A 22,261-nucleotide genomic window follows, 5' to 3' on the forward strand; every position below is an offset into this window, starting at 1 on the left:
ACCAGCAATTGAAGCCATCAATGCTTCATCTCAGCTTCTTCCAGAGCAAACATTTGAGATTGAAGTGGGCAAGGGAATCATAGTCCCTTCAGTCCCTCAAATTGTAGAAAGAGAAGCTAGTTGTAATGTAGATATTCAACAAAAGGATAAACATAATAAATAAAAGCAGGCCCAAGCTTCAAAAATCAAGGCTTCCACCAAGCTCCAGAATCATAGTACTTCACAAAGGAAAAGAGCACCCTTAATTGATGATACACAAGGAAATGAACTTAAAATTCTGGAATGCATAATGCATTCTTAAATTTTGCACACTTACCTTCTCAAAACAGTTTTTATTTAAAAGGGCTGAAATTAAATGCCAAACATCGGTCACCACTGATGAATAGAGGGAAATTACCACATTTGGCAAAATTGGTTCAAAATGAATAAATCATAAAACACTCCTCCTATAAGCAAATACCTAATTTGGGTCCCCAGAATAAGAACCAGAGATCCAGCAGTGTAATTCAGGTTCACTACACAAAATTAGACTCTAGTTCTCAGTAAGCTCTGAATATCTTAAAAAGTCTTACAGTTGAATAAAGCTGTTGCCTTGTTTTCTCTTGGCTTAAAACAAGGTAGCAAAAATAGTTGGGAAACAAAGAAACAGGAGCTATCACTGGATGCAAGACATCTAAATCAAACCATCAGCAGAGAATCATGATGGAAGATAAAGACCCCAAAAAATCACACACATAGACACTTTATTAGTTTCTTCTACAAGAGACAATTAACATCAAACTTTTAACAGAAATGTCAGGTCATTGGAGAGGCCAAACAGATTCCAGGAAGAAATATGAAAATTAAATACTTAAATTAAAAGGCACTAGTATACCACCTAAAACCCACAACCACGGTGGAAGTAGGCTAAGGAAGGTTAAGCTACAGCAAAATATCTAATGTGAATGTTAGCAATTACACAGCAAGAAGCAAGTCTGTGTTCTAGAAGACTATGATACAATGATTGTTTGGGCCCAAGAGGATATCTGGCCAGGAAAAGGTCAAAATGGCTGAAGTTGTAAAGCCATAGAAAGGAATAGGTACAAAGGGAATACAAGCTACATGGTCAACCAGATGACAATGAATCAGGCTTCTTCCTCCCAAGAAACATTTGCTGCACTGTGCTACCCCCTCCCCTCTCAGGATCCCACCCAACAGTTTTTTCAGGCTGAGTTGCCTGCTCCTGCCTTAACAGGGTGCTTGCTCAGGAGAATAGGTTTGAGGGCTCTTGTTCTTGATTTAGCACAGATCTTGGAGAAACTTGTCACACATGGGCTGCTTTGTGGCTAGTTGTTCTGACAAAGAAAAATCCCCAAAGTATTCACATGCAAAGTCTGAGCTTCCCCAACCATCTAAACAGCCTTATTCAACACCCTCAAAGTCTGAGATCTTGAAGCAGCTGAACTCTAGTTAAAGCTGCAAGGTTCACAAAATCATTAAGGAAGCCAGAACGAAACAATGCAGTTAAGAAATCCCAGCAGTTAATCTCAATCTGTCTTCCCCCAATTTACAATAAACCCTCATTTACATGATGTGGGATGTAGAAAGCTATACTGGAGCAAGCTGGGTCTTCTGCTGAATTTGTCATCAAATACTAAGGGAAACAAGGAGTAGGGCTGATTTTATTTTTAAAAAAGCCTCAAGTTATTCTATTATAAAGGAACATGACTGAATAGGTAGGAAACAGATTCCCCATTATGAGTTCTCCTGATGGCTTCTGCAAGGATCATAGAGATGTCAATCACCTAGAAAGGCAAGAAAGGCACCAGGTTAGTAGACATGGACAGAGCTGATTGGCCAGTTTGAAGCCTCCACTGTTGAGTAATCTAGTGAGCACCCCTCCTCATAAGCCCATACTCAGCTACGATTCAGAACAATATTTTTACTATACGCATTTAGGAAACAGTCAAATGTTAGTAATGGAGGAAAAACTCTCACTGGGGCTCAAAATGATGGTGGGATGCCATTTTAAAATCCAAAATGGTGAACTACAGACCAGTGCCAGTCTGAATTTAGTCCAAATCCCTAAAAAGATGTACAAAAATGAGTACAAGTTTGAAAAAATTTGACAGTAATTTGATAGAACAATTTTATGTCTTTTACATCTAGTAATAAAACATGTGGTCTTGCAAAAACAAAACACAATAGTTAAGAGTAAGATAAATAGGGTTTGTGTAAAGCATGAACTTGTACACTTTCATGTGCATCAAAACCACTGGGAGTGCTGAGTGTGGCAGTCCATGCCTGTAATCCCCAGCAACTCTGGTGGCTGAGGCAGGATGATCACAAATTTGAGGCCAGCCTTAGCAAGACCCTGTGTCAAAATAAAAAATAAAAGGGCTGAAGATGTTGCTCAGTGGTTAAGTACCCCTGGTTTAATCTCCAGTACCAAAAATAAAAAAAAATCACTGGGAGTGCCAGGTACAGTGGCACACACCTATAATCCCAGAAACTCAGGAGGCTGAGGTAGGAGGATCACAAGTTCCAGGCTAACTTCAGCAACTCAGTGACACCTTGTTTCAAAAATAAAAGGGCCAAGGGCTTACATTAGTTCACTGGTAGAGTATACCTAGGTTCAATCCACAGTACTAAAAAAAAAGAAAAAAAATCACTGGAATAGCCTGTTAAAATGTAGAATCCTAGGCTCTATCCTCTAGGTTCTGAGGTCTAGCAATTTGAATTTTAAACAGGTGTTTTTTGATCACAGATCCTGATAATGGACAAACTTCAAGATCAAAGGAGATCTTCCGAATCCAGAGACCTAATTTAACATATATAACCACCCCTAAACACTCAGATGAAATCTTGTTTTGCAAGAATCTTATTCTCACCTGTATTTTAGAGCAATGCTTCATCTTGTCCTCCTGAGGTATGGTATTGGTGACCACTACTGCTTCAAAACATGCATTATTGATTCGAGAAATGGCTGGGCCAGAAAAGATTCCATGAGTCAAGATAGCATAAACTCTGGTCGCTCCAGCTGAGAGAAGTCTAGTGGAAAAAAAGAGAGATGACTTGGATTAATCTTATTCACTGTTATAGAATCTGAGTTAGGGAGAAAAGGTGTATTAGTCTACCATAGCAAAACTTCATAGACTGGGTGGCTTAAGCAGAAACGTAATTCTTATAGTTCTAGAGGCTGGCAAATGCAAGACCAAGGTACAGATAGGGTACGTTTCGTTCTAAAATCTCTTCTCTTGTAAGAGACTGCCACCCTGCTGTGTGTACACAGGATCTCTTCTGAGCGCATGCACAGAGTGCCAGAAAGCTTTCCAGTGTTCTCTTCTTGTAAGAACACTAATTCCATCATGAGGGCTCTGCACTTGAGACCTCAGCTAAACCTGAAATACCACCCAAAAGTAATCTTCAAATACCATCACATTTGGGGTTATGGTTTAACATGTGAATTTTAGGAGGACACAATTCTGTCCATATCAAGAAGAGAAATCTGCACTAAGTCACTTCTTGGCTGGACTTAATAAATCACTCAAGGGTAATCCCCTGTGCTCCTTTTCTTTTCTAGCTAGCCAAAATGGAAATATTTCCCAGCAAAATCTTGGAAGCCACATGTTAAAAGAAATAGTCACAAGTTTGAAAGAGTCTGGGTCCCAGAAAATGAGTCCAATCAGGAATACTTGTATTGGAGAGTGCCACAGACGAGAAAGAAACTACCATATTAAGCCACTGACATTTCAGGGAGTTGATCTGTTACACAAATTAGTATCTTATAAATACAAGGATAAAGTGGGTTTTATAAATGTAAACTCAAGGAGCCAAGCTAGGAATCTTTTTCATACCTATTATGTGCCAGGTACAGACATTTAGGAATTTAAAAAACCATTCTAAGAAGTAAAATAGCCAGGCACAGTGGCACATACCTGTAATCCCTGCTACTTGGAAGGCTGAGGCAGGAGGTTTGCAAGTTCAAAGCCAACCTTAGCAACTTAGGGAGGCCTTAAACAACTTTGTGAGACCCTGTCTCAAATAAAACATACAAAGGGCTGAGGATGTGGCTCAGTGGTAAAGTATCCCTGGGTTCAATCCCTAGTACCAAATAAGAAACAATGCTGTTCATAGTGGTTTGGATTGTAAACAGTGGAAAGCCACTTATGATTCTGCAGGAGAGAAGCGATGGACCCTGGCCATAGTTTTAGAAAGATTATCAAGTGTAGAGGTACTGTATAAAACAGACAGGGGAAGTGAGAAATTAGTGACTGGCAGCCGGGTACAGTAGTGCACACCTGTTAATTCCAGTGAATCAGGAGGCTGAGGAAGGAGGATCAAGTTCAAAGCCAGCCTTGGCAACTAAGCAAGACCTCGCCTTAAAAAAACAAAAAAACAAACAACAACAACCAAAAAACCCCCAAAAAAACCCACCATAAAAAGGGCTAGGGATGTAGCTCAGTATTAATGCACCCCTGGGTTCAATCCCTAGCACCAAAAGTAGAGTACTCAGGGAAATGAAAAGCACATTGGAAACAAATAGCTATAATGGCTGTACAACATTGTGACTATAATTAATGCAACTGAATTGTAGACTTAAAAACACCAGATGAAACTGTGTACTGATATACAGACAATGCTACAACTAAGAAAATTTGGAAAAAAAGAGTACTCAATTTTTATTATAATTCAAGCCTAGGCTTATGAAAACCTTCCAAAGCTACTTATCTTTTTTGATTCAGTTCCAAAAAGTATTGGCAGGCTGAAGGCATTCAAATATCAGTTATTAGCTTTTTATTTTATTTTTTACATTTTTGGTACTGGGGATTAAAAACCCAGGGATGCCTTTCCACTGAGCTACATCCCCATCCCTTTTTATTTTTTGGTTTGAGATAGGGTCTCACTAAGTGGCCAAGGCTGGCTTTGAATTCACAATTCTCCTGCCTCAGCCTTCTGAGTTGCTGGGATTACAGAAGTACACCACCATGCCCAGCTTAGCTTTTTTACTTCTAACCACCAGCTTCCCAACTCTGTACTCACTTGTCAGCGGCATGACAAATTGTGCCACATGTGTCAGCCATGTCATCCACAAGGATAGCGACTCGATCCTTCACATCTCCCACTAGCACCATGCGGTCCACTTCATTGGCCTTCTTCCGTTCTTTGTGAATCAAGGCAAAGTCCACATTCAACCGGTCTGCAATGGAGGTCACTCTGCAAAATAAGAGATATTCAATGTTAAACACAAGTGTATAAGATTTCTAAGACAAAAAAAAAGAGAAAAAGAAAAAGAAATAGACTAAAGAATGAGCTGGAAGGACTGGAGGTGTGGCTCAGTGGTAGGGCACTTGTCTAGACCAAGAGAAACCCTGGATTCAATCCCCATCACCACACATACAAAAAGAGAATGGGCTGATTTTCTAGGGGAGAGTAATCACTGAAACTAAACAGTTTCTAGGGCTAAAAGAAAACAACTATCATTGATGACCTCTCAACACAAACTGGGTTGTATGGACTAATGCCTTTATCCCAATGGCAATTTAGGAATGTTACTCACACTTTGGTAACCATTCATTCTGGGTAAAGGAGAGACCTGGGAAGTAGTATAATGCTAAGGCACACTTAGTTAATGGATTTGTAACAAAGGGATGAGAGAAGACTTTATTAACCAATGCAGGGGTGTACAGATTGTCCCCATTTCCATTATAGAACACCAGTGCCTGTGGATATGAGATGTGAACCTGAAGCTGGCAGGAAAGGAGCAGTGCCCAGCCTGTTCCAATGCCTGTGCCCTCGTGGCCCCCTTTGTGATGGTGGCAAAACATCCACAAATTGTCAGTGTCAACTGTACCTGGACACCAAGTTTGGGAACTTCTTTTATGAATGCTAGAAAGAAAGTTATATCAATTAACCATACAAACTGGGTGTTTCACTGTACAGGCTAAACTATCTCTAAATAAAAATACAATTATTATTTTTTTCCTTATTACAATATAACACAAACCACAGCAAGAAAGTGGGGTATTAGATAAGTCTGACTGGTAACCATATAGTTCATAAGTCACTCAAATACAAAGCCATTTGGTGTAAATAATATTGGGCTGCCCTGGTGACATGTACATTCATGCTCCACTGTCATCTTTTCATACACAAAGCAAAGGCCTGTGCTTTGGGTTATTTTATTCTTTTCAGTATAGCACTGATTAACCTATAATATTATATCCTATTTCCTTGTGACTATGGTTACATATCTAGATTTCTACTGGAAAAGGGGGAACCTGTGACCGTATAATAAGATTTGAAGCATAACTCTAGGCAACATTTGTACCTTGACCTAAACAAGCCACACCCTGAGTTGTCCATTACTACTGCTTAGGCACATAACATTGGTGGTAACCAATTTACTCGGAATGATTGATTATCTGAAGCAAATGCATAATCAATTACTTTAAGTGTCCCAAACCATCTATACTCATTGGCCAACATATTCATTAATCAACAAAGGAAAAAAGAGTTAGAAAATGTATCCTACATCTCTCATCCCTGAGAGAAGAACTCCTGTGCAGATAACAATTGCACAGTACATAGGGAGTAGACCCTATCTACTCCCCAAACCCTGTCAAAGCAAAAGGGCTAGCCCCGTCGAAAACATTCCATTATTACAATGTGATTATGATGAAAATAATCACCAAGAGCAACAAATTATCTGCTTAAGGCAGTTTCTTGTACCCAACTTTGACAAGAAAATCCTGCTTAACTCTTTAAAATGTGATTATTTTCTAAGTCCCTTGGCAAGATGTGACCATAGTGCCTATGACAACTCCAGTTGGGGGATTTTAATACACTCTCTCCAGTATAGCAGAGGGTAATTAATGACTGAATGGAGCTTATCAAGTCACACACCAGATGGATAACAGAACTTAAGTTCTCAGCTTATCAGTTCCACTGAAGTAACAAAATAAAGAAGCTGCTGAAAAATAGTCATTGAAGATTTTTCACCAGGGATTGAACCCAGAGGTGCTTAACCACTGAGAAACATCTGTAGCACTTTTTTACTTTTTTATTTTGAGACAGGGTCTCACTATATTTAGGGCCTAACTAAGTTGTTGAGGCTGGTCTCAAATTTGAGATTCTCCTGAGCTGTTGGGATTAAAGGTGTGTACCACCATGCCTGATGTCACTAAAGATCTGAATGGCTTTTAAAAAGTTCTGAATTAGCTTTTCCTAATCATCTGTGTTTTGGAGCTCTTCATTCTATTTCCCCATCAAGAAGAACATGTGCCATACTTCTGAATGCATTACTATAAGTAATCCACTAAGAAACGCAAGAGCTCTTAGTCTGCACCATGTGAGCTGTAAAGCACCATAAATGGAAATCCCTGGCAATGAGTTTAAAATTCTAAAGTCCTGGCTTTAAATAAAAATGTCATACTTTATTTTCCTCCCTGCTTAATATTTTAATCCCAAGGATCAAAACGGTCTAACCAACAGCATTATTAGAAGGGTGTAAAAGCTCACTTATCCATTAATATGGAGTTCAATAGCAGCTGCCAATCAACAGAAAACTAAATTTCCTACCTTTTCAGATAGGTTTTTTGCAGTGTTGTTAGCCATGCAGTGCCAAGTTATTAATGTTATAGTCAAGTCCGCAATATGGTAACTATTTAGGTCTCCTTTTCTGACTTGTCTTCTAAGTAGTAATTTGGGTCAATAAAAGGATAGTAAAACTATATCTAATATTAGATATTACTTAAAACTGCCATTTAGATTTTCCCAGTACATGGGGAAGAATACTAATTTCAACCATACCTCTTGGCTCCACCAGCATCAGGTGACACAATAGTGCAGTTCCTCCACTCAGAGATATTCTCCCTAATCCACTTCAGGACAGCTGGCTCTGCATACAAATTGTCCACTGGGATATCAAAAAAGCCCTGGAGAAAGAAGGCAGGTCAGTTTTGCTTCGTTTTCCTTCTCTTCCATTTGCAAATGGATAACAAAAAGAAAATAATAACTTGCATAGAGAGAATGCCTTACTGCAACACTCAAACAAAGAAAGGCATTCTCAGTGTGGTAGATTATAAAAATTGCCTCCTCAAATCTTGGCTGAGAGAGTCCCACCAAGATCAGCCAATCCAACCCTCAGCCAACCCACAACTGAATGCAAGAACTGCAAATGAACCCTTGTGAAGAACAGCCAAGTTTAGCCAAGACCATAAGAACTGTTCAGCCATGGTGTGTACTCATTAGTTTAATATGTACTACTTCATGGCACTTGGTAAACTACTTAGAGAAGTTGTGATACATAAATTTAGTGGGAACTATAATAAATGATCCTACAGGATAACTAGAAATCAGAAGATGTATGTTGATTCTAGTTGATAAAAATTAGTTGTATTTCTCAATTAAATTGTTCCTTTTCTGTAACATGGGTACCTATGAATCTCAGCTGGTTGCCATGGGATAATGACAATGATTTGGAAGTCTCTTTAAATAGTATAAAATAAATATAGTAATCTACTTCCTTCATTCTGAGTTTCTATGAAAAGTTAGGTTCCAATATCTGTGGCTCTAAATTTAAGACTGAATCCTCAGGGAGAATAACAACAGCTTCCATTTATTGAGCACCAGTCATGGGCCAGGCATTATATTATGAAATTAATATTTTATAATAATGAAAAAGTATGTTCAGAAGTAAACTGCCCAGGGTACAGAGCTAGTGATTATAAGTGCCAGTATTCAAAGTAGGTCTGATCCTAAAGTGTAGGCTATACCTATAATATCAGACTGCCTCCCTGTCTATCCACTTCAAATGGCAAAGATGGTAAAGATGATGTGCTTACAGTGAATGCATTTAAAATGTTTTCAGCATCTAGTTTACTTGAGCTATACTTGGGAAGTTTTTGGCTCTCTGCAGTGTTGAGCATTATCAGTCCACTCCTTCTACTTAGAAAGGCAAGATAATTATCCCTGATAATTATTTTCCACTGATACCTGAATTTGAGAAGCATGTAGATCCATGGTGATAATATGATCTGCACCAGCTACAGACAGCATATTTGCAACAAGCTTAGCCGAGATTGGTGCCCGGCTCTAAAAGGAGGGGAATAAAGAAAAAGAAAAACTAAAAAAGCCAATTTGAAATACAATTCATTTCAAGAAACATTTATTTATTGTGTATCTACTTTGTTTAAGTCACTGTGCTACCAGGAATTTGCTACCATTGACTTTGAGTGTATCATAGTCAAGAACATGTGCTAAGTGAAACATCACTTCCCAACTGAGGATATACATTTCAGTAAATAAAATATCTTCCTTGCTTCCAGGATTATCATTTCACTGGTTATACATATTTTCAGCCTATTCAAAAGCTTCTACTGTTCAATTTTCAAACTCAGCAAACTCAAAACATCTTTTAAAAAACAACTTTACTAAAATCTTTTTAAATACTGGGGCTGGGGTTATGGCTCAGCAGTGGAGTGTTTGACGAGTATTTGTGAGGCTCTGGATTCAATCTTCAGCACCACATAAAAATAAATAAAGGTATTGTGTCCAACTACAACTAAAAATAAATATATTTTTTTAAAATCTTCTTACATACATACCCATGCCTGTGTAAACCTAAAATATCAAAATTCAAAGATATATAACAGAATGGAAATTGTTTCCTTTGTAAATTACATCATCACTTTATTCATCTGGGGATCAGTTTTCCAGCAACCTCAACTCCATTAAGTAAAAGGTATACCTGCTACACCCTAAAGCACCTGCCCTTTACTCTACACTCTGCTGTAATAAGAATATCTGGCCTTTCTCCCAAGTTCTGTGTGTTAATGCTGGGCATTAATTACAACATCCTTGCAAAATTTTATGTGTATACCTCATCCTCTAATAATATCAAATAAGAGAGCTATATGAGACCAAGTATTCATATAAATAGGCTTCATATTTTATGAAGATGTAACAACCAAGACCCTGACTATATGACAGTTAAGAGAAATCTACTATAGTTTTTTTGAAACAGGCTCTCACTATGTTGTCCAGGCTGCCCTTGAACTCCTGGGCTCAAAGGATCTTCCTGCTTCAGCTTCCTGAGTAGCTGGGACACAAATACACACCATATATAGTTTAAAAATTATTCCACTCCAGCTGGGTACAGTGGTGCACACCTGTAATCCCAGGGACCTGGGAGGCTGAGACAAGGGGAATCACAAGTTCCAGGGCAACCTCAGCAATGTAGTGAGGACCTAAGCAACTTACTGAGATCCTGTCTCAAAATTAAAAAAAAAAAATTAAAAACCTGGGCTGGGGATGTGGCTCACTGGTAAAGTGCCCTTAGATTAAAGTCCGAGTATGTATGTATTTGTGTGTGTGTATATTCTATTCCACAGGATTGGTAATTAGTCTGATTAATAGAATTAAAAATACCAGCAAGCTAATGGAAAAGTTACATATGCATAATTTGAATGAAATACAGAATACAAATGTGTTGGTTTACACAAAACCACTATATACCTATTGTGAAGACAGGGCAATACCTAAGGAAATGTGACTTTAAAATACCTCAGAAATATATATATCTGATAGTTAAGGAATTTTTTTAAATTTTAGGCTATACTCCTGCTTCCCCTGCTTTAAAAAAATGACTCTGGGTTGGGGGTGTGGCTTAATAGTAGCGTGTATACCTAGCATGTACAAAGGCTCTGGTTCTATCCATAGCACCACACACACAAATAGATTCTGAACATACCTTATCCTTCTTATCCTGCCGGGCATAAGGGAAACATGGGATGACTGCAGTAACCCGGCTGGCTGAAGCAATCTTGCAGGCATTAATCATGATCAAAAGCTCCATTAGATTGTCGTTGATTTCACCACAACCACTTTGAACGATGTAGACATCTTCTCCACGTACACTTTCACCAATTTCCACACTAAATTAGAGAAAGATAGGCAAGATAAAACAATAGATTTTTAGTTGGGCATGGTGGTGCATGCCCATAATCTCAGTGACTTGGGAGGCTGAAGAGGATGGTAAGTTCAAGGCTAGCCTCAGCAGCTTAAGGAGAGCCTGTCTCAAAATGAAAAATAAAAAGGGCTGAGGATGTAGCTTAATGGGAGAGTGACCCTGGGTTCTATCACCAGTACCCCTCCCCAATACTTTTAAGCACGATACTGTATTTGGATAGATAGTAAGGTCTTAAAAAAACAAAAACAAAAAAAAAACAAAAACAAAAACAGCTTCCCTGATAGCATGCTATCGGTGGTTAAAGCCATGTGGATATTGATCCCCTCAGACTCTGGAAGATCCCAAGAAGGAGCTCTTACACTAGAACTGCCATGTACTACACAAATATTACAAGTTTGTATGTGTGACATAGCATGAAAAACACTAGCTAACTTTATAGTATTCACAAATAATTGGAAAAGTAATTTCAGGAGGTGGTCATGCAATGTAAAGACAGATTTGACATAGAACCTGTGACTGTTATATAATCCATACAAAATGAAAGTAGAAATATCATAAGGATGAATCACCACTGTTCTTTCTATAATGATGCTTTCTAGTGAAGACAGTACTGCCTCTACCATATTGGCAATTTGCTCAATAAATATTAAATGCTCATATGCTGGTCACTGTGCTAGGAGCTAGGGATACAAAGATGAATAAAGCAGATGTGGTCCTTGATCTCATTCTGTAACAACTGTATTTTTGTCCAATCAGTAAGTCTTATTTAATAACAATGCCATAGGAAGTAAGTCTAATAGTGGAGTACAACTATATTTTATCATAACAAAAATTAATACCCATACTTGGGTCCCTGCCAAGAAAAAAAAAATTATGATCTCAAAGAAAAAAATCTGGAGCTAGGGGTGTAGCTCAATGTTAGAACACTTGGCTAGCACATGCAAAGCCCTGGGTTCCATCCCCAGTGACACACACACCACCTCAATCAATCCTCAAGGTAAGGTAGGGATATGTGTATATGTATAAAGAAGGGATAGATCAGAATTGTTAAAAACCCCTACTGAACAATAGAACTTCAGTTCACTCCAGGTGTGGTGGCACATGCCTTTAATTCCAGCAGCTCAGGAGGCTGAGGCAGTAAGATCACAAGTTCAAAGCTAGCCTCAGCAAAAGTGAATGCTAAAGCAACTCAGTGACACCCTGTCTCTAAATAAAAGACAAAATAAAGCTGGGGATGTGGCTCAGTGGTCACATGCTCCTGAGTTCAATCCTGTTCAAATTAAAAGGCAATGTAGTTATTATTAAATACAACATGCATACTTTTATATTTTTATGGCACTTTCACCACTATCTTTTGTGTGGTTTCAGAAACTGCCCACTATTATTATGCCCATCAGGATGATGTTTATCTCATGTTTACTCCCCAAATAAAACTTTAAAGGGCATCCCGAAAGAAACCTCTATCAAAATAAACAGAGGTGCTGGGTTCAGGGGTGAACACCGGTAATCCCAGCTACTGTGGAGGCTGAGGCAGAAGATTGCAAGTTCAAGACCAGCCTGGACAACTGAGAGAGACCCTGTCTCAAAACAAACAAACAAAAACAAAAACAAGTTTGGGAAAACTGGGTAAAGGGTATACTTTTATCTGTTTTTTTTTTTTTACTTAGAGGTGAATGTAAGTGTACAATTACCTCAAAATTCAATTATTTTGCAGTGCTAGGGATTGAACCCAGGGCTTCATGTGTGCTAGGCAAGTGCTCTAGGACTGAGCTACACCACCTCCCCTTCTCAAAATTCATTTTTTAAAAAAAGTGATTGTGGGCTGGGGATGTGGCTCGTGCGGTAGAGCGCTCGCCTGGCATGCGTGCGGCCCGGGTTCGCTCCTCAGCACCACATACAAACAAGATGTTGTGTCCGCCGAAACTAAAAATAAATATAAATTTTCTCTCTCTCCCCCTCTCTTCTCTCTCTCTCTCTTTAAAAAAAAAAAAGTGATTGTACCTTGTGCATAGTTGAGTAAACCATTACTGCAGCCCTCAATGAAAACTGAGGTCACAGAAGTGTAAAAAAACAAACACACTTCTGTGGTTAGCCAAAAGAACCAGGTCCAGTTGTATTATTTTCTGAAAAACTATAATACTGTGAGAAAACCTGGCGAAATCCAATTTAAACAGTTAATTTGAGAAATAACTCATCTCAAAGTATTTTCTTCCAAGCTTATCAGGGATCAGTCACATTCTCTTCCTTTATATTCCATGAAGACACCCTTTACTACTTCACAGACTGCACTTCTTTCCACTATCTGAATGCTCTTCTCAAAACCACTTCACTCATTTTTCAGGTCTCCAATCAAAATAGCCTACTTGACCTTCTTGTCAAGTATGATATCAATAGAAACAGTAAGATTTTAAATAGTGACTGGAACTGAGTACAGTGAAACACACCTGTAATTGCCACAATGTGGGAGACAGAGGCTGGAGGATGCAAATTCAAAACCACCCTTGGTGACTTAGAACCTGTCTCAAAATAAAATGGGCTGGGGAATAATGTAGCTCAGTAGTAGAGTGTCCCTGGTTCAATCCCCAGTACCAGGAAAAAAAACATTAAATGTGACTTAACTCAGTGGTAGAACACTTCCCTAGCATGTGTGAGGCACTGGGTTGGTTGATAGCACCGCATATAAACAAATAAAATAAAAGTCCATCAACAACTAATAATAAAATTATCAATCAATTGCAATATATACACCTTATTTGCATGCCAATTCAAACTAAAACAAAAGAACATTTTTATGAGAAAAAAAATTGAACTCTGGCTACTTATTTGACAGTAAGGGATTACTATCAATTTCTTTAGGCATGATAATACTATTTTGTTTACTGAAATATATATGGATGACAATATCTATTTGCTTCAAAAATTCAATCATGAGAGCGTGGTGAGGGAAGACTAATAAGAGGAAGCAAAATTAGCTATAGCTGGGCGCAGTGGTGCATGCCTATAATCCCAGTGGCTTGGGAGGCTGAGGCAGGAGAATCATGAGTTCAAAGCCAGCCTCAGCATCGGTGAGATGCTAAGCAACTCAGTGAGACCCTAAAATACAAAATAGGGCTGGGGATGTGGCTCAGTGGTTGAGTGCCACTGAGCTCAATCCCCAGTACCAAAAAAAAAAAAAAAAACAGCCATAAATTGATAACTATTGAAATGGGTGAAGGATGTGTGTAGGGTCATTATACCATTTTCTCTTCTTTATGTTTGAAATGTTCCATAATAAAGTTAAGAAAATAACTGGGGAGGATTAGTTTATTTATCATTCTAGTTATTCCCTTCAGAATACTCATCACAATTTGTTACATCTTATTATTTGTGGATCTGTTTATCATCTGTCTCCTCCACTAGAATGTAAATTCCATGAAGGTAAGTAACTACTTACCAGTGTCATCAGCCAGTCAGTGCCAGTATGACATGAAGAATGAATGAAAAGGATGGGAAAGGAGGGGAAGAGTAGGGAGGATAGGAAGGGCAGCAGAATAGAATAGACAATATAATTGATGCATGTACATTCCATGTATGTATTATATGTCAAAATACATTCTGCTGTCATGTATGACTAAAAAAAAATAAAAATGAATCGTATGGTAAAAAATTTTTTAAAAAAAAAAAGAATGAACAAAAACCCCTCAGGATTAGGCTGCCTCTTATTCACTTTTGAATAAAAGTGAAGTGAATGCCTCCATTTACTTTTTTTTTTAATGACTGGCTTTTTAAAAACTTTATTTATTTATTTATTTTTACGTGGGTGCTGAGGATCGAACCCAGGGCCTTGCACATGCGAGTCGAGCGCTCTACCGCTGAGCCATAACCCCAGCCCCCCTCCATTTACTTTTGAGTTGCTAGGATTACAGGCATATACCACCGTGGCATATGGGATCATGTTTCCTTAAAAGGTTTTGACAAATCCACCCATGCCCTTCTTCAGATACTCATATTTATATAATTTGGGGGTAGAATTACAACCTGATGGTACCACCAGGATGATATAGTAACAAAGAATTTGATGACGGGTCCTTAACTAGTGATATTAAGACAAACAACAATAGTAATTTTGTGGACCTCCATGTGGCTGACTTGACATAGTAGTGTATTTTTTTTTTAACTTATGGATACTTAATTTGATTCATAACTATTGAAATGGGTGAAGGATATGCATAGGGTCATTATACCATTTTCTGTTCTTTATGTTTGAAACTTGTATATGAACCTTGTGTGACTTTCAGTAATTAATTAAAAAAAAGGATACATATCCTCTAATATTTTGGCAACATCAACTATGCCAATACCAAAATTGCTTTCTGAAAACATTCTTCAAAATCCAAATAGATCATAAAAAAATAAAAAATGGGGGTGGAGATGTAGCTCAGAGGTAAAGTACCCCTGTGTTCAATCCTCAGGACTAAAAAATAAGTAAAAATAAAACAAAAAGAACTCAAGTGGATATGACTAAATAATACCTCCTGTTCTGTACATTTCTCACTGTGGCAGGTCCAAGTAAGAGGCAGTATTCATGTAAGGGACTTCTCAGATCTTCTTTACTATTAACACATCCCTTTGAGAGCTCTCCAGGCTAAAAGTGGCATTTCTGTTTTATGGTACACAACTGTGGTTTTAACCAAGTGTAACAGGTTAAAACCTGTTACAAAAAATCAAGTGTAACTTGATGTTTTGACTCTTTCCCTTGTGGCCTTGAAACTTACATATTTTTTTCTTTTTCCCAATCTTCTTTTCCCTAAACTTCTCCTCCCTGATATTCTTTTCCCCTAAACTTCTTCATCCTCATCTCTCCTTCCTAAACTCATTTTCTCTGAATCACCTCTTAAAAAAAACCAAAAAACAAAAAACCCTGTTCCTGCTGATGGGCAGAATCACAGCCTCTGGGACAGGAGTTTCCTGTGTTTCTCCTTTGTTAGCAAAGCAATAAACCTTCTTTTTCCTTTTTCTCAAAACCATGCCCTTGTTATTGGATTGGAATGGGGACAAGGACTGAGCTTTTGGCAACACAAGTACTTTCAATAATTGAGGGACTTCAAAGCTCAGAAAATGCTAAACCTGCTCATTCCTCTTCTACCCCTAACCTCCTTGACAAAGATCCCCATTTTCCTGGGACAGAATGACAGTTGGGCACACTGATTCCCAACAAAGTCAATTTGTCCTCTATCTGGTATCAGAGAACTATGGTTCTTTTTTTTTTGGTGGGGCTGGGGATTGAACCCAGGGCTTTACGCATGTGAGGCAAGCACTCTACCAACTATACTATATCCCCAGCACCCCCCCCACCCCCGCTTAACTATTTCTGTAGGCTTTTAAAGCTTTATTATTGTCAAGTAAGAGCAGAAAAGAACATTCTCAGACCATGGTGGCTTATCTTGCTATACAAATGCCTCAACTAAACTGGGCATGGTGGCACACACCTATAATACCAGTGACTGAGGAAACTAAGGCAGGAGGATCACAAGTTAAAGGTCAGCCTCAGCAACTCGGCAAGATCCAGTCTCAAAATTTAAAAAATAAAAAAATAAAAAGGACTAGGGATGTAGCTCAGTGGTTATGTGCCCCTGGATACAATCCATAGTGTTTTTGCTTTTTTTTAAAAAAAGATTCTACCCATGAAATTCCTAGGATTTTGTACCTATAAGTCTCTAGAGTTTTATAAAAATAAAACTATATAATCCACTGCATATACCTTTATCCCTAGCTGCCAGGAAGCCAAAACATATAGTTAAAGTAACATTAAACTTCAATAATCATTCTATGCCAAGTTCTTTTTTTAAAATTTTTTAGTTGTTGATGGACCTTTATTTTATTTATTTATGTGGTGCTGAGAATCAAACCCAGTGCCTCACAAAGCTAGGCAAGTGCTCTATCACTGAGCTACAACTCCAGCCCTGATGCCATGCCAAGTTCTTGACACCATTACTATAGCCCTTTGTTCTATAAGGTTTCTGATATCTAAAAAAAATTGTACTTTTGACTATGATGAAAAACACTTCAAATCCTTTCTTGAAAGCAGGTGGGGTATTTAGTTATAAAATTATCACTGCCAATTTAAACATCTGTTAAACATAACTTTGATAAATAATCTTAATATGGTTATTTAATAATTACATATTCTAACATCACATTAAAGGCTTGAAAAATTTAAAATTCACTTATCAGCTCACCATCCAACAGTCACAAGAACCATTTTTTATAATTATATCACTTAACAAGCAACCCACAGTTCAGCCATTTCCCAAAGCCAAACTTAAAACTAAAAACTTACCCACAGCAAAAGATGTTTGTTAGAGCAAGGCACAAATTTAGCAACTTGAAAAAGTATTTCATTATGTAAAAATTAAGGTACTGACAGTAAGGCCTGGATATGTAGCTCAGTGGTAAGGTGACCCAAGGCTCAATCCCTCATACCAGAAATAAAAACTAAAAATCTCAACACTAAGCTTTGCATGGTGGTGCACACCTGCAATCCTAGTGACTTGAGGCTGAGGCAAGAGGATGGCAAGTTGGGGGCCAGCCTTGGAAATTCAGTGAGATCCTCAGCAACTTAATGGGACACTGTCTCAAAATACAAAAAAAAAAAAAAAGGAGCTGAGGGTGTAGTGTAGTGGTACAGCACCCCTGGTTTCAATCCTAAGTAACCCTCCAAATCAACATTTCTCTTTCTTTGTATGTACTACTGGGCATTGAACCCAGGAGTACTCTACCACTGAACTACACCCCCAGCCCTTTTTAATTTTTATTTTGAGATTGGGTCTCATTAAATTGCTAAGACTTGCCTTGAACTTGTGATTCTCCTGCCTCTATCTCCCAAATTGCTGGGATTATAGGTGTGGGCCACCACACTGGCTCAACACTATTCTGATGGTTTCTTCTAAATCTCATCAAGTAAATTGTGACAGTAAATAAATAGCAGTTGTGCCTAAAACCTATTTGGTTCTAATAAAATCTACTAGGTGGTAAGATCTAGTTCGGTAAGCAAGAGGGTAAAACTCCTTATACTTTCCCTCTAGTTAACAGGCAAAAACTTCAAAAGGCCTTGGGCCAATCATTCTCCCAGTGGTTTTCAAGGAGGCCAGAAGACTATGTCTAGCTAACAAGTGAGAAAACTACCCTTTTCCTTCCTTTCATTTAGTATCTGGTATAAGTGCTTCCAACTGGCATTGAATGTGAAACAGCACAAAAAGGAAATACAGTGAATCTTAGAAGTAGATGCTATTAAGAAAATCTCAAGAATTTGGAATATGGAGGTGTTGACATGTACAAAATACTTGGGAATACAAGTCTTAGGCAAACATAGTTAAAACCTTCCCCTTGCTGGTCATGGTGACACACGCCTAAAATCCCAGTAGCTGGAGAGGCTGAGGAAGAGGATGGCAGGTTCAAAGCCAGCCTCAGTAACTCAGTGAGACCATATCTCAAAATTAAAAATAAAAAGGGCTGGGGATGTGGCTCAGTGGTTAAGCACCCTTGGGTTTAATACCCAGTAACAAAGAAAGAAAATAGTTCCTCATAGCATTCAGGTGCTTTATTATAGAAATTAACACTTATTTGTGGTACTGGGGGTTGAACCCAGGAGTGCTTTTACCACTGGATTACACATCCAGTACTCTTCATTTAAGTCAGGGTTTGGCTAAATTGCTGAGATTTTTCCAAGGCTGTACTTGAATTTGTGATCCTCTTGCCTCAATCTCCCAAATCACTGGGATTACAGGCACGAGCAAATAAACCCAATAGAAACTAGCACTTCTTAAGCATTTAGCTATACATTCAATATTAATGTTGCTATTATTGCTGATGAGACTGCAAATAGAAAAGTTTGGCTCAACTTTTCTGGGGGACAATTTGACAATAGGTATCCAAAGCCTGAAAATTGGTACATACCCTTTAAATTAGTAATTCTCCTCTTGGGATTTATTCTAAGCTAATAATATGAAAATTTAAAGGAATAATCCATTCATAATGTCACTAAATAAAGAAAGCTTTAAACAATGACTTCAATTTTTGAAAATGTAGCTGGGTATCGTGGCACACGCCTATAATCCCAGCAACTTGAGGCTGAGGCAGGAGGATCACAACTTCAAGGCCAGCAACAAGACCCTCAGCAATGAGACCTTGTCTTGAAATAAAAATAAAAAGGGCCAGGATATGGCTCAGTAGTTGGTGGTCATAAATCAAGATATGAACAGTTTATCTCAGGTAGTGGAATTGTGAAGGATATATTCTTTTTTACCTGCTATATATCCTACATTTTGCACAATACCATTGCCACTCCTCCTTGCCAACATTTATTGTTGCATTTATTGTTTTATTATGTGTTGAACAATGTCCTAAGAACTTTACTCCTATCTCATTTAATCCTCACAGTAACTATAGGTGGACAATGTTTTATAGAAGAGATTACCAAGACAAAGAAAGATTCAATTCAGGTTCTCTAATTCTAGCACCTTAACTTTTAACCCGTTTATGTTTATGTGTGGGTATATACACATGCACTCATAAACTATAAATATACGTATGTTTCCTGTGTAAATGTATGTTTCCTATGTAAATGTATGTTTCCTAAATAACTAAGGATTATCTTGATTTGGGAAGAAAAATACTCTGCTCACAAAGGCAAAGATTCTAGCTGAGCCTGGTGGCATGTGTCTGTACTTCTAATGGCTTGGGAGGCTGAGACAGGAGGATTGCAAGTTCAAAGCCAGCCTCAGCAACTTAGTGAGACCCTGTCTCAAAATAAAAATTAAAAAAGGACCTGGGGATGTGGCTCAGTGGTTGAGCACCCCTAGGTTCTATCCTAGGTACCAAAAAGGTGGAGCAGAGATTTTGCCAAATTCTAGCAAATAGCAAAAATTATTTTATTTGAGCACAGGCTCTGCATCTGATGACCCACAGCAGTGAACTGGCCTATCCAATACCTATAGATTCCAAGATTCATTGAGCAGAAGATACAATTTCTGCAGCTTAGGAAAAAAAAAAAAAGATTGTTGGAAGGGATCTCCAAAGTAAACATCTTTATGTTCAGGGCCAATTTCAGAATATCTACAGAACCACACGCTAATGATTAAGCCAGAAAGAAGGAAAGTAACTAATCAGCAATTATCTACATTAGGCTTAATCTAAATCAGTCAGGAGGAAGCTAAATTGTTCCCCCACCACCACACCAATACAGCCTCCTGTTCTGCTATGGTACATTATGCAGAGGGCAGAAGAGATTAACACAAGGAGAAAATAGCCTTCATATTTTTCCAGAAAGCACAGGAAATGGATTTAATAACCAGAGGGCCCAAAGAAAACCTCCAAATGAATAACATTCTTGTCCCCTAGCTATGCTGCTACTCTGAGTCTGGTCTGGTTTTGTCTTCTTTAGTAAGGCCCCTGAGCCATAATGGTGTGTTGAAAGCCACGGATAGCAGCTTGCAAACCTCTTTTGACTAAGGTATTGCCGGGTTACAGATGGAAGTGTTTGCGCTATCATTTGCATTACAATCAGCAGCACACTAATCCAGGAAGAAGCTATCAACTACAGATGAATAGTTTTATATCAACTGGGTCTAAAAAAGATAGGGAGAATTACAGTTGGAAATCACTTTCAAGAAGAAAGCCAAAATCCCAGGCATGATGGTGCACACCTGTAATTCCAGTAACTCTCAGCAATTTGTAAGGCAAGTTGGAGGCCAACCTCAGCAATTTGGTGAGATCCTGACTTTAAAAAAAAAAAAAAAAGAATTGGGGATGTAGCTCAGTGATAAAAAGCTCCCCTGTGTTCAATCCCCAGTACAAAAAAAAAAAAAAAGGAAAAGTGTTCAATGTAATCTTATTTAACTGATCATTAGATGAAAACTTTACCCTTAACACATGTATCAATAATGCTGTGGGCAGTGCTATGATTTGACTGATGGGATAACAACTGATGGGATAACCTATCAAAGCCAGAATATTCTACATTTAGCTGGCAGCGGCACTGAAAGAAGCAGGTAATTAAGTTATCCCCAAAATAGTACAATGGTACATGTGAAAGTTGCAAGTAGGGGAAAGGAACAAGACAATGAAAGAAAGTCAAATGTTAATGCACTGTTAGATCCAGAGGTTCCACTGCATTACCTGTCTTTAATTATTTAACACTCAAGTATAAATTTTACCCTAAATTCTCGCACATAGCGATAAGAAATGGGTAATTCCAGGATAGACAATTACTGAAAAATATGCTAATATACCAGTAGCTGCATTGGGTAAAAGGTCAAAGATCCAACTCAGAACTAAGGTTCCCTAAGACTTTCGGGATGACTCAAGCCGAGATGCCAATGATCAAGGGTGCAGAATTAATGTCATCACTTTATTCGATCAACTAGATTTAACTTAAGGATGGTTCCGATTAGTTGGGAGATTAATGATTTTAAAGATGTGAAAGTCAACGCTTGTCAATCTAAGGGAAGTCAGTAGTAATAATTTTCGCGCCCTCAGTACATAATGCCAATTTCCTCAACACCAAACCAGACTGACACCATTTCAAATTAAAATGCTGCTTCTTAGATTCTAAAATACAGACCGGGGGGCTCCGAACGCGGTACATTATCCAACGTACACCAGTCCAAGAGCTGAAGCGAATCCAGTCCAGCCCGGGCGGCTCAACAGTGAAGCGACAAAGCCACGTGTCCCCACAGCCGAGGCTAAGCGTCCATCCCCTCCCTTCGCTCTAGGCAGCCACTATCACTGCATTGGGTCTTCCATCCCTGCCTTCAAACCCAGCAGCTTCGCCTCACGATCCATCTTGACTCCACCCCACCACACGGTGAGAATGAACGTGACCCTCCCGCGCAAGAGGTAAAATAACGGAAACAGCACCCTCGCCAAAGCAGCCCCTTTTCCCCCTTCCCCCAGTTCCCCGGAACTCACGCGGAGGCCCCATCCCCCACAGCTCCTGCCTGCTAAACAGGTGAGGTCTGTTGGGGTCCCAACTTCGCCCTTACCAGGTCTCCTGGTTGCTGAATTTCTTAGTCACCACCTTGCCTAGCTCCAGGCCCAGGCGGTCAGCAATTTTCTGGGATAAGTCCTGATGAGAGCTGCCGCTGAAGATTTTGATATTCGGCATCTTGAACAATTATCCTAGGCGCTCGTCGCTCAGCGATCACTGCTGCTGCGGAGACCAGAACCGAAGTCTGCCCAAATACTTAATACTGACCGCTTTGCGCTGCTACTCCGCCATCTTACATTCCCGCCCGGCGCGCGGCTCTAAATTACCGAGCTGGGGAGGCGGGA

General features: G+C 38.8%; 1 protein-coding gene across 1 annotated transcript; it reads right to left on the reverse strand.

The window, feature by feature from the left end:
• Window positions 1-726: 726 nt before the first annotated feature.
• Window positions 727-22,249, reverse strand: Prps1 (phosphoribosyl pyrophosphate synthetase 1). Its single transcript, XM_015497934.2, has 7 exons — window positions 21,973-22,249; window positions 10,733-10,916; window positions 8,977-9,075; window positions 7,792-7,916; window positions 5,023-5,196; window positions 2,871-3,030; window positions 727-1,784 (listed from the first exon to the last, which is right to left on the reverse strand). Exons 1-7 carry the CDS (start codon window positions 22,092-22,094, stop codon window positions 1,692-1,694), a joined length of 957 nt encoding a protein of 318 aa, XP_015353420.1. The 5' UTR covers window positions 22,095-22,249; the 3' UTR covers window positions 727-1,691.
• Window positions 22,250-22,261: the final 12 nt, after the last annotated feature.

The sequence above is a fragment of the Marmota marmota genome, unplaced genomic scaffold (genome assembly GCF_001458135.2).
Source record: "Marmota marmota marmota unplaced genomic scaffold, marMar, whole genome shotgun sequence".
NCBI lineage: Eukaryota > Metazoa > Chordata > Mammalia > Rodentia > Sciuridae > Marmota > Marmota marmota.